This window comes from Panthera pardus, unplaced genomic scaffold (assembly GCF_024362965.1).
Source record: "Panthera pardus isolate Hobbes unplaced genomic scaffold, ASM2436296v1 HiC_scaffold_12, whole genome shotgun sequence".
NCBI classification, from domain to species: domain Eukaryota; kingdom Metazoa; phylum Chordata; class Mammalia; order Carnivora; family Felidae; genus Panthera; species Panthera pardus.
In genome coordinates this window covers 17504257-17517336 of record NW_026526677.1, presented here as the reverse complement: position 1 = coordinate 17517336, position 13080 = coordinate 17504257, and the positions used below count along the sequence as shown (strand labels likewise).

The 13080-nt window shown below is 49.9% G+C and overlaps 1 protein-coding gene across 2 annotated transcripts in view; it reads left to right on the top strand.

The window, feature by feature from the left end:
• Nucleotides 1-429: 429 nt before the first annotated feature.
• The window catches only part of CRY2 (cryptochrome circadian regulator 2), a 33923-nt gene continuing 21272 nt past the window's right edge, over nucleotides 430-13080 (top strand). Inside the window, exons 1-4 of one of the 2 annotated variants that reach the window (XM_019412265.2) lie at nucleotides 430-670; nucleotides 8214-8322; nucleotides 11100-11242; nucleotides 12857-13041. In XM_019412265.2, coding sequence (XP_019267810.1) covers nucleotides 453-670; nucleotides 8214-8322; nucleotides 11100-11242; nucleotides 12857-13041 — 655 coding nt within the window. In that variant the 5' untranslated portion in view covers nucleotides 430-452. The remainder of the gene's footprint in view (nucleotides 671-8213; nucleotides 8323-11099; nucleotides 11243-12856; nucleotides 13042-13080) is intronic. The other variant, XM_019412264.2, reaches the window with a different exon arrangement.

Genomic DNA, 13080 nt, shown 5'->3' with positions numbered 1-13080 from the left:
TGTAGTAGAATGTTGCAGATGATGTAACAGAGGTAGAAGCAGATGATGCTGGTTAAGTCACTGGCTGGAGTCATAGCAATTCCCCACCAGCCCAGACCGCTTCCAGCGGCAGGTTTAGAACAGGACGCATGTGAGAAATCCGCTGGGCCTCGAGACTCCTTCCACGCCCAGACCTCTGCAGGGATCTCCAGCCTGCGTCACCAGCCCAGCCCGGCGCCTCCAAAGCGCCCGACCGACACATGGTGGGAACGTGAGGGGGCGGTGCCGGACTCGGCGTCGCTGGGCCAATCGCCCGGCGGGAGGCGCCCAACCAATGGGAGAGGGACTCTAGGGCCTCGGGGGCGGGGCCACAGTGAGGAGCGGCGACGTCATAGGTCACTGGGCGGGCCGGAGGTGGGGCCCGCGGCGCCGACGGAGGCGGAGCGGCGGAGGCCTGAGCAGTCTGAGCAGTGATGTCGGCGGCCCCGGTGGCGGCGGCGGCGGCGGCGGCCCCGGCGCCGGCAGCCGGAGCGGATGGCGCCTCCTCAGTGCACTGGTTCCGCAAAGGGCTGCGGCTCCACGACAACCCCGCGCTGCTGGCGGCAGTGCGCGGGGCGCGCTGCGTACGCTGCGTTTACATCCTGGACCCTTGGTTCGCGGCCTCCTCCTCAGTGGGGATCAATCGTTGGAGGTAAGGGGGTCCAGAGCCGGGTCGCGGGGCCCGGGGGGCAGCGGCCTGGCTCCGAGGGCGCCCGCGAACAGCCCGGGTCGCCTCCGCCCCATAGACAGGGAGGCTCTGCCCCTCAGTCCCCACGGCCGGAAGACCCCGGCCTGCGGGAGGTGGGACAGGGAGACGGAACCGGGTTTCCAGAAGGGAGAAGCCAGGGCTGGGGAAGCAATTCGTCATCTCAGTAATGGCCTGGGTGGGCCAGGGCTCGACCTCTGACGGCCGCGTTCGCACTGTGTGTTGGCCCCTTTGGGGCCCCACAGCATTCCTGCGGGACAGAGATCGTGCTCTCCCTCCATTGATCAGGGACTCCTGAGGCCTAGAGACACAAGTTGGCCTGCCCAAAGACTTGGCAGCCAGGGAGTGGCAGAGCAGGGACTCCTGGTCTAGGGCTCTTAGGGGTGTGCTCTGGGAGGGGAAGAAAGCAGATACTGTGATGTGAGGGCAAGGACGGGTTTCTGAGTCCTAGTGCACCAGGTGCTCTGGCCTTCTTCAAGTAAAGAGCCCCTTGCTGGGCTCCTGAAGGTCATCTCTAAGCTGGCTTGCTTGAATTCCCTCCACCAAAACCTTCCTGCCTCTGGAGGTGTCTAGAGACTCTGGCTTAGCATTAGATAAGGCAGGTGCAGTCTACCCTTTATGATAAAAACGCCAAGGGCTGGTCCAGGTAGAGGCACTTTGTGTCCTGAGCTAGAGAGCCTGGCAGATTTTAGGCCCTCATTAAATCACTGTTCGATTAATATCTCCATTCCTACAGGGCCTTTGACTTCAGGGTTTAACTCGGCCATGCGAGCTGCCACGTTCCAAATGCTCTGGCTTAGCATTAGATAAATGCTAACCCATTTTGGAGAATTCCCTCAGCTGCTAGCTATGAGCTTGCTAGGATAAAAAAAAAAAAAAAAGAAAGAAAGAAAGAAAGAAGGAAGGAAGGAAGGAAGGAGAAGCAAACAAAGTGTCACTTGTTTCCTCCTCTTCTCATGAGATTAATTTTAAAGGACAGTTGAGCCTCTATACATTGGATTTTTATCCACTGATGCGCTGAGGTTAGGGAGCAGGATAGCTGTGATATCAAGGAGACCCCTCTTTGATGATTCCCAGGAAGATGCAGTCGACAGAATCATGGGGAACGATTAACAGATAGGTAGCTGATGTCTTTTCTCTGTAACCAGGGTTTAAAACCAAGAGGTTTTGAGACATCGTGTACCCGTCTCTCTTTAAAACACCCCGCAGCTGTCCCTTGGTTTGTTTGCGTTGCTCTGGGGAATGTTTGCCTGTGGCCTTGTTGCACGGGTGGGCAGCGTTATCCCCAAGATACAGTGGCTGTCAGCTCACCATTCTTTTCCTCTCCAAGGCATGTGCCCTGCTAGGAGAGTGAGTGCCCCTAGCAGTGGGTCTATTAAATGCCCCCTCCTGCCCCATTTATGTAGAGAGAACAACTAAAGATAGTCCTGTGGAGAGCCTGCCCACACAGTTTTCAGGGCTGTTCTATTGCTCTGCCTCTGCTCCAGTTTCTATAGATAGGAGGTTGGGTTTGACAAACATCCTCAAATGACCGTCCCTAGTATGGACGTTAAACAAGGCCTCAGACTTTGCCCCTCTCCTTATGGCAGTGTGCCGATTAGAGCATAGTAAATACAGTCTGACCGCCTACTTGCTGCGTGGTCATGAAAGAGGTTTTGTTTTGTTTCGTTTCATTTTGCCGGATATTGGGGGACATCGCATAAGACTGCTGACACGTATGTGGTAGTGGAGATTAAAACTCAACACCAAAACCGCTGCTGCTGTTTAAACGCAGGTTTGCTAGGATCTAGGTGTGTATGGATTTTTGTGGGTCACTCTTTTGTGATTGTGCTTTTGAACAAGTGAAGGAGAAGAGGAACGTGCCAGCTCGCATGCCCGAGTTAAATCCTGAAGTCAAAGGCCGTGTAGGCATGTAGATATTAATCGAACAGTGATTTAATGAGGGCCTAAAATCTGCCAGGCGCCGCTCTGGGTGCTGCTGGGACATAGTAATGAACAAGCCATTGTGGTGTCCAGAGCTTCTGGAGCCTACATTTTAGTGAAGGAGGACAAGTAAACAATCGCGATTCAGGAGAACTGAATGCCACGAAATAAATAAAATAGGGGGACGGACCAGAGCAGCATCTGTCTTGCTGAACATGGGAATCACTAAAAGATCTTTAACAGATGCCTGGACTTCCTTCTCCCCCAATTCTGATTTAATGGTTCTGGGTTACGGCCTGGGCATCAGGGTTTTTAAAGCTCTCATGTGCAGTGAAGCCTGAGAACCACAGGCTCAAGCCCGACAGCTTGGGAGATGTGTTGCAGTGCATTGGCAGGGAGGCTAATTAGCTTTGGCATTCAGAAGGAAGAGGTGAAAAAACACAAGACAGATCGAATACGATAACTGCTCCTGGACCTGGAAGCAGTCGCACTGCTGCCACCCCCATCGTACACTTTGCTCCCGTGGTCAGATCCAGGGCAGAGCTGTGGGACTGTTTTACACACTCGGTTGGGGGTTGGGAGAGTGATGGAGCCAGCTGTACCTCTGCGTAACTTCAATATGTGTAATCTTCCAGCGGCTGTTTCTGGCTCTGGGAGTCGTCTGGGAGGACTGTGCTGCAGCATAACATCCAGGCTCTGCAGATACTTCAGTTGCTGCCTCAGAGAAGCCTCCCGAGAAAGGGTGGGCCGTGGGCCATCTGCAAGAGGTGGGGGGAATCGAGATCTGAGATTCTGTTCTCTTCCTGCACTTCCTACACTTACTCCCGCATAGCATTTTCAGCAGATGAATCAGATTAAAATAACCATGAATGGCACTTTCTAAGAGTAAAACAGGACAGAGAAAGGCAACCAAGAAATCTGTATATTTATTAGCATAGCAGAAGGGCTAGCCTACTCCTTGCCTTGGTGGTAGTGGGAAGTTGATGGGCTAATTCTAGCTCAATAAGCCTCAGGACTTTTTTTTCGTCAAGCGCTAGTTGGCTTAATCCTTTGCCATTTTCCCCAGCCCTGCCTTCCCCAAATTTGCTGCATTTGGAAGGAGGTTCTGCAGTGAGGACCACCCAAAAAAAGGGGGGGGGGTGGTAATCAGCTTCTGGATTTAAAAATGGGTATTGCCTTCCTCTTGCTCCTGCAACTTAGATCGGGTGTTGGCAACAATTCACTAAAACCTTTATTTAAATCATTTTCTCCCTAGCTCTGTGCTGCAGGTGCATTCAGGAGCTTCTGGGACAGGGGGAGTTGGTAGAAATACGATATAAGCCTGTATAGTTCAGAATTAATAAGTGAGGTGAACTGGAACCTCCCCAGCATGCCTGATGAGAACAAGTGTGTCTCATCCCAGTGCTGGGAGCTAATCACTGTGAGACTGTCGATTTAGCCGGTTCTTCCCTGGAACTCGGTCAGCAAGCAGGGGATTGAGCATTGTAGTCTACTGGGGGAGAAATGTGAGTTTCTCTGAGCTCTTCACACTGGTATCCAAGCGAGTCACATTACTGTTCTGCTGCTGAGGAAATGTTTCCATTTGCCGGAAAAGGGATAAAAACCTTCATCTTTCTCTCAGATAAAAATATATTTATTCTTTCCTAATTTCAGAGTGATGGTGAGAGATCAATCCCTGCTATGGATTGTGGATTTAGGTTATCCTTTTCCATGGGACTTACACTCTCTGACTTAGGATAAATTAATTTCTATTAATATCCTAGGTAGTCAGTCTGGGCAGGCCTATGATATCATCATGTAGTTAGATAACCTTGGCTTGAAGCAGAGGAATTTGGTCAAGGGCAATCTGGACCCAAAAAAGAGTTCACCGTCATCCTCCCTCCTCCTATTAACAACAAATAAAATATTCCTCAACACAGAATCTTCCATCTCTGGGGAAGGTCTTCTCTAAAAATCCGCCTGTCTTATTCTAAAATGCTAGCCCCATGGAGTCCCTGAATTACAGAGTCCTTTCTGTATTTTTGGAAGTCCCTGTTTGGCCTTCTCCAGTTCTGTCTGCCTCTAGCTCCAGAGGACTTACGTAATATAATTCAGTTGCACGTGTTATCTAATCCTAAGGGTGAGCTTTAACTGCTCACATAGGACCGTGTGCTCTAAATTTCGGCCATGTGAGCTCAGCTTAGAGCTGCCAAGGGTGAGCTGCCAGCCCCCAACACTGGTATCTCCAGTGCACAGGCCAGTTTTCTTTAGAGTCCACCCTTATTGGAGTAAAGAGAAACTGGCCATGTGGAGAGGAGGGCTCTAAAGGAAGGCAAAAGGCCCAAAATTCTCTCCAGTGAAAGAATGGACACACCGGCCCCAGTGAACCTTTGCCCAGTAGCAGTGCAGCTCCCTGTTTCTTTGGTGTTACGCAAAGCTGTCACCTGGCAGGTGAGGTGAGCCACCATAGCAGTGGCTTCTCTTTCTCTGGCTGCCTGGAGGCTGGGGCTCCTGGGGGCCTGTTGCCTCTTATGGGGGCCATCCTGTAAACCTCCTTCCTGGAGAAGCCCTGTAGGGCTGGACTCGGGGGAAGTTGGAAGTAGCAAAGCATATCTAGAGCACCAAAGGAGAGGCAGAAACCAGGATCTCAGAGAAAGTTTAGTAGAAACAAATTAGAAGCAAAGAAAGGCAACTTGTAAACAGAAGCTAGAAGTGAAGTTCAGCTTTCTAGAACAGTGCTTGTGAAACTTTCGTGTGCAAAGGAATCACCAGGGGCTCTTGCTAAAATGCAGATTCTGATCCTGGAGGTCTGTCTGGGATTCTGCATTTCATCAAGCTTCTGGAAGATTCACAGCCATTGATCCTCAGAGGAGCAAGGATCTGGTAGCAAAGTTGTTGGCTGTGGTTCTCCTTGACGGCTGCGTCTTGAACAGCACAGCCTCAGCACTCACATCGTAAGTCCTGGTCAAGAAGCAATGGAGCCTGGCGGCCTGGTTTGAATTCTGGCCACTCTGTGCCTCGGTTTCCTCATCTATAAAATGGGAATAATGATAGTATCTACCTCATAGGTCAGTTTGAGAATTAAATGAGAATATGTATGTAAAATAAGTAGACTGGTGCTGGGTTCATTGTAAATGCTCATCAAATGTTAGTTGTTGCTGTCATCATTATTATCATTTGGTTGCTGAATTCAGAATTGGGCCTTCTGCTTCCTGCTTCAGCTGTAGACATCTCATGTCAAAGAAGAAAAGGGCTCTCGTGGGGTTATCTTCCTTGAGAGCCGCTGCAAGGAATCTCTCCTTTCAGTAAATGAGGTCTGGAAATAAAGTTCTGTAGAAACAGCTGGAAGCTAGCTTTCGTGTGCATGTCAGCCTTATTTATAGCTTCAGACTGAAAGCCTGTGCAGCCTGGGGGACTGTGAGGGAGGAGGCCACCGAAGTGCATGGCAAGGACATTCCTGGGAGCCGCAGACGAAGGACCTTCTGCCCTGAGGTTGTGGAATTTAGGTCTCCAGTCACCTGCAGCATTCTCGCTGGCAGGGCCCAGGTTTCAGGTGGCACGAGGCTATTTACATCGGTCTCTCCTATCTTCCTCTTGAGAGGAATGGTGCAGCCTGGGAGGAGGCCGACACAAGTGCGTCACTCCCGGCTTAGCTTTCCTTTTTTAAGGGCGTCGGTTTTTCAAAAACAGAAATTCACAGAGGCGGAGCTTTGGGTTTGCATGAAGCAACAGTCTCCATTCCCATCGCCTTGGAGAGTCTCTGCTAGCTGGCATGATGCTTTGGGCTGAGCCCAGGACTCTGCTCATGCTGGAATCTGGGCCTGTGGCATTCGCTGCCATGGGAGTGTCATATCGCAGACGTCAGACTCAGCAGTGGGGACTGGTTCTAGTTGGCAGCCTGGGAACGGTGGCTGCTTCTCTAAGTCTGCAGTCGTCAGGGGATGTGATGTGTGCTGCGGAAGAGGCACAGGGTTTCGTTGCGTTCAAAAAAAAACCTAGTGATTTCCGTCATTGACAGAGATGGGTGGGAGATACCAAAATATAGATAGCAGTGGTATCTGCGAACCAGGCTGACCTGTCAGGGCTTAGTTCCTGAGGAAGATCAGAGTGTCAGTGAGTTGCCTAAAGTCAGGTTTGTGTTTGTCAGAGAGATTCCGAACACATGAGGTCTGGCAGCATCTCAGCCCCTGGAAGAGTGTCGGGCGTGTCACTAAAAGGCTTTAGAAATGGGGCACAGGTTCCTATCCCAGCTTTGTCACTTAACGATTATGATCTTAAGCAAATTAATTATCTTCTCAGTGTCTCATTTTCCTCATCTATAAAATGAAGATATTTCCCTTCAAAATGTATTGAGAGAATTAAAAAGAAAACACGTCAAAAAGCATAACAGATACATAATAACACAATGACATTGTTTGTCTCTGTGGAGGGGAATTAAATCCCTCATGGACAAAGGGGAGACTTTTTACCCTGTAAACTTTTTACAACTTGAATTTTGAATTACATAGTTATCTTTAAAATGTTGATTTCATTTAATTTAAAAATAAAACACATGTCAGGGGTGCCTGGCTGGCATGCGACTCTTGATCTTGGGGTTGTGAGTTCAAGCCCCATGTTGGGCATAGAGATTACTAAATAAATTAAATAAACTTAAAAAAAACACACACATGTCATAAAAAGGTATTGATAGATTTCTCAGAAAGGTGGTTGTGCCTAACCGAACAGTAAATAAATGTTTGCGGTCACATCATAATAATAAATAGAACACCGAAGGCACTCAGCAAATGCTTTTTCCTTCCCCGTGGTGATCCAGCTCTCAAGACTAGGTCTCTTGAGTATCTGGGGTCCCCACCCCCAAAAGCATGTGAGGGTATCCTATAGAGAAGTACCTTCTAAGGCCTTCTCTCTCTTAGGGTGAGAATCTGGCAGCTGGAGGCCTGGAGAATGAACCACCTGCCAAACAAAACCCTGAGAACTGGGGACCCGCCCAGGCTGTGGGGTTGCGGAGGTAGACAGGTGCAGCCCAGAGCATGAATGCACAAGGCAGGGGTCCGATGGGCCCGGGGAGGTAGGGTTTGCCAGGGCTCTCGCAGTCTTGTTCCTCTCTGGTAAGACCTCAGGCTTCCACACAATATTGCTCTTATTTTTCAGATGGCTTTCTCCCCTGTTCTCCCTTTTGATTTTCACAGCAGCCTTACAATGGGTGAATATTCATACACAGGGCCCGAGGCTGCAAGGGAGTAAGTGACTTCCCTCAGATCCACAGAGAAACAGCCCGAGGAGGAGCAGCTCACATCTGTCCCAGCCTTTCTATAAGCCAGGCACTGCACTAAATGTTTTTCACACATTATTTGATTTTCTTTTCTTAGCAATTTTAGGAGCTCGGTACCAACATCAGCTCCATGTTCCAGATTAGAAGAAAAAAGCTGAACAGGTTAAGTAATGGCTGGAGTAGTGCCCGGGTCTCTCTGGTCCTGGTACTAATGATGCTACTTGTTCAGCATAGTGTAAGCTTCTCCCTGCTTTGTTAGGAAAAAGAATGCCTCTTCATTATGTCACCTCTAAAAGGCCTGTGTGGGTTCTGCAGGTTCCTACTTCAGTCTCTGGAAGATTTGGATACAAGTTTGAGGAAACTGAACTCTCGCCTGTTTGTAGTCCGGGGACAGCCCGCTGACGTGTTCCCAAGGCTATTCAAGGTACGTGTGCAGAGTCCTAGAGAAGACGGTGAGATGCTGTTCTCCAGAGTGTCCCCGCAGACCGAATGAGGTGATGTTCTGACTGAGAGAATGGAACCGGTCAGCGTGCTCTGACTGCTGCCTCTAGGGAAGTTGGGAGCAAAGCCAATCAGCTTGCCGACAGAATGGAAACTGTGTTAAAGGAAAAATTCTGTGAAACCACTGTCTTGTTGGAAAGTTCCCAGCTCAATCCAGACAAGGGATGTGGCAAGTTATTCCACCCCGGATGCCACTGGCTTCCTTAGATGTTTTCTTGGCTCAAGCCAGCAAGATTTATTAGGGCTCTTCCTATGCCAGGAGTTTGAAGACAAGTTTTCCTTTTTATTTAGCACAGGGTGTTTTCCTGTCTTGCTGTGTTCTTGTTGGGAACAAAATCAGCCCTTTTGAGGGAGCTCCCTGCCTCCCCTGGGGCAAATGATTGATACAAATCTTCACTTGGGTACCATGTAGGCCTCTGTCTGTTCTGTCAGGTAGCCAGTCCACTTGTCCCCACCCCCAGCCGCTTTCTTTTTAAAGCACATTTCAAGGTCCAAACAGAGGCACAAGTACTCACGGACAGAGAGCTCTAGGACAGTCTGTCCTCATCCACAGCAGGGCAGGATTGTTTTTATGCCCCTTTCCACCCCAGCTCCCTTCCCTACTCTTCCTGGGGGGTAAGACCAGAGGAGAGGTCTCATGTCAAGATAAGCAGCTTACTAAATACCTTCTCATTCACTTCACCTCCCCGCATCCCACACACGTACACACACAAATCACATAGTGCTGAAAATAGCGTTCATTGAGGGCAGACTGTGAGTCAAACAGCATTCTAAGTGTTTTACATGTATTAATTCACATAGCCGCCTAAGAGTACCTGCTGCTGTCCCTGTTCTATAGATGAGGGAACAATAACTTCATGGTCATGCAGCTAAGTGGTGATCTAAGACTTGAGCCCCGCTCTCAGACTCCAGATTTGTGTTCTTAACCCCCACACCGTTAAACACATGTGCCTCGCTTCTTGCTCTGCATTGTGTCCCCTGTCTCCTCTCCTCCTAGCACCTCAGAGGCCAACCCAGCAATAGCCCAGAAATTCAGACAGATCATTCATTGAGCCATTCCGCATATAATAGTCCTCCTTCCCCTTACTCACTGTTTTAGTTGCTCACTGTCAACTGTAGTCTGGAAGCAGATGATCTGACTGTATGTCAGAAGGTCACTCGGTCGCCTAACACATCATTCACCTCACTCCATCTCATGTAGACATTTTATCTCACATCATCACAAAGAGAAGGGTGGGTACAGTACAATAAGGTATTTTAAGAGACCGACCACGTTTACATGACTTTTATTACAGTATATTTTCTAATTGTTCTTTTATTATTAGTTACTGTTGTGTTAATCTCCTGTGCCTAACTTACAAATTAAACTCTATCATAGGTAAGTACGTGTCGGGAAAAAACAGTACTATATGTAGGGTTCAGTGCTATCTGCAGTTTCAGGCATCCGCTGGTGGTCTTGGAACACATCCCCTTCAGATCAGAGGTGACTACAGTATATTTATTGAGCTTCTAGTATGTCCTAGACCCCCTGCTAGGTACTACGGTAATGCTGAATGAGACAGCATTCTTGCTCTGAGAGTTCACACGCTAATGTGGGAAATAGACAAGTAATGGGCAGCTTCATTGCCATATGGTAAATGCTGTGATGGAAAAAGCGCCAGGTGCGGGAAAATCCTATTGAAAGAGAAGGTCAAGGAAAGCTGCTTGGAGAAGGTGGCATCTAATAATATTTTATTACTATCCACAGAGTTATGAGTATTTAGCAATGTCATCTATATGAATTGCTAAACACGGTACCTGGCTCATGGTAAAGGCTCAATAAATGTTTAGTCCTGTTATCCTAGATGAGGGATAGTCAGCCCTCTCAGGACCCACACCACAGACAGAGCTGAGTCAGGTCCCTTATGGAAAGGGCATTTGCCCTGGGGGGTTAGAGTTTTAAGGGACCATGGCCAGAGACTTTGGTTGGAATATGGATTTCTTCTTGACAGTCATGTTCTAGGGCTTTCTGTGAGTTATCTGTACAATCTTTTACTGGGCCAGCTTTCTCCCAGTATTGCAAGGAAATCTAGAAAATTCTACTAGAAAACACTAAAGACTTAGAAAAGAATTCCTTTATTTTTTAGCATGTGGCCCCTCTGGTCTGATTTCTCTGACCTCTGGACTAAGAATTACGCCTCCTTCCCCGACTTGCTGAGAGAGCTGGGTAGAGCCTGTGAGCTCTGTTTGCTACTGGCCTCAGGAGTGTTGCCGTGGAAACCATTAGGACACTTCACATAGCACAAGTCTGCCAAGAAAACCAAGCCAGAAGTTTGCAGGGCCCTGAGGAGCTCCGGGAAAGGCATGCTGGGCGCTGTCTCCACCAGTAGGCCTCCCCTGGGAGCGTTGTATTTATAGCCACTTGCTGCAATCTCCTACCCCCAGGACCCAGCAAGCATACAGGACTACCCACCTCTCTCTTGATTCCACCAGTCTCGGGCTCCACTGTCGCCATGCTGTTGGCCTCACCTCAAAGACCTGCTCTCCTCAAACCTGTGAACCTCAGACTGTTGGCTTTCCAGTTCAAATCTTTGTCCCTAGTTTGTTCTGCAGCTCACTCTGACAGGTCTCCAGATTTGTTTCCTGCAAGGAAGGAGCAGAGTTCTCTGCTTCATTTTCCTCCCCAAACAGTGTTTAGCATAACAGATTCTCTCCCCACAGGAATGGGGGGTGACCCGCTTGACCTTTGAATACGACTCTGAACCTTTTGGGAAAGAACGTGACGCAGCCATCATGAAGATGGCCAAGGAGGCCGGTGTGGAGGTGGTGACTGAGAACTCTCACACTCTCTATGACCTGGACAGGTGAGAAATGGGTCCCTGGGCTCAGCTTGCCAATTATGGGAGTTGGTGGTTCTGGCCCCTGCTGAGCAGAACTCTGGGAGGTTTACCGATAGAGCCACCTTGCACATGAGGTATGGCATTTTCTAGAATCTGGAAGAGAATGGGCCCGAGTTGGGGCCTGTGGAACAGATCACAAAGAGCTGTACCCGATTTGGGTGCAAAGAGGCTCACTAAGGCCGAGGGATGGAAGCAGTGAGGATCCCCATGCAAGGTCTTCACAGATCTGCCCCTAATCTGTTGTCCCGTCCACTCGCACTCCCACTTGTGTCCTGCTCCTGAAAGGCTGCCCTCTGACCTCAATGGACCCCACCTGGTAACCTTCCTGACAGAGCTCTATTCTCATATACCCAATTTCTGTATCTAATGTGAGTTCCCCGGGCTCCCCTGGCTATCTGGGTTTCCAGGCCATGTATTTAGATGTTGTGCAGGAGGCTCTAGAGATCCCTGCGGGGGGCTGATAACTACAGAGCAGCCTCCTTCCCTAGGGACAGGCCTGTGTGCTTTCAGAGTGTCTAGGAGGAAACCCTCCCCTCCCCTCCCCTTCCCTGGCAGAGCTGTCACCCTCCTGCTGCTGCCGCTGCTTTTGCTGCCAAGCCAGCAGCCATCCCTGCTCCCTGCCCCCCCCCCCCCCCAAGCTAGTGGTGGCTGCCAGGAGGCCAGGTCACACATCTCTGCACGTGAGCTAGCTCTCAGGAGGAGCGGCTGGGTGTGGAGCTCCTCCTCCTGCCACGTGCCAGCCGAAGGGGAGGTGACTGCAGGGGCAGCAGCCAACCTCACATCCCCAGCGAACCTACCCAGCCAGCCAGTTCTTGCGTAAGCTGCTTCTTGGCCAACAGGAAGAGCCCTGGGAATCTGGCTCCAGGCCACCCCAATGCATTCTGTATAAACGGCCTCAGTTTTCCTCAGTCCTATATCTTCTTTCCTTAACCTGAGTTTGTCTCTGTTTCCCTTGCTCGTGAAAACAACAACAACAACAACAAAAACCTTTGAGAACTGCCAAACGCCCTTTAAATAGTTACTGCTATTGACCACAGCCCCGATCTCTGATTTAGGAAAGATAGTCTGTTCTCCATGTCTCTGTTCTAACAAATTGGGACCAAGAAGGGAATGATTTTTCAACAGAAGAACATGCTTGCAGTTCTTGTCAAAGGACTTCCTGAAGGCTTATGCCGGGAAAGACAGGAAGGGCCGTGGGGATTCCCATGGCGTGCACACGCAGGCTGAGTACCAAGAAGGCTAGTGGGGACTTTTCTGTGATTAGAGAGATCCGGTCAGTCTCTGTCTTTAGGAGGCTCCACGTCGACACCAGGGAACCTGGAATTGAGTCCCAGCTTTGGCCCCGCCTTGCTCCATTACCTGAGGCACCTGCTCCAGCTCTCTGGGCTTCATTTTCCCTCTCGGTAAAATGGAGATGTAGCCTCCCTTGCCCCTTCCTTTCCACTTAGGGGTGGGACCTGTGAGTGGATGAGGAAAGCCACCTTCCAAGCCCTTCAAGTCTGGGCCGTTTTCTGGGAGGGCAGGGACCTGAAGTGAAAGGCCTCATGCGTGACATCAGGTGTGCCTTGGGATTCCCAGGATTATCGACCTGAACGGGCAGAAGCCACCCCTTACCTACAAGCGCTTTCAGGCCATCATCAGCCGCATGGAGCTGCCCAGGAAGCCCGTGGGCTCCGTCACGAGCCAGCAGATGGAGAGCTGCAGGGCCGAGATCCAGGAGAACCATGATGAAGCCTATGGCGTGCCCTCCCTGGAGGAGCTGGGTGCGTACTTCCTGACCCAAACCTCCTCTTTTTTGTAAG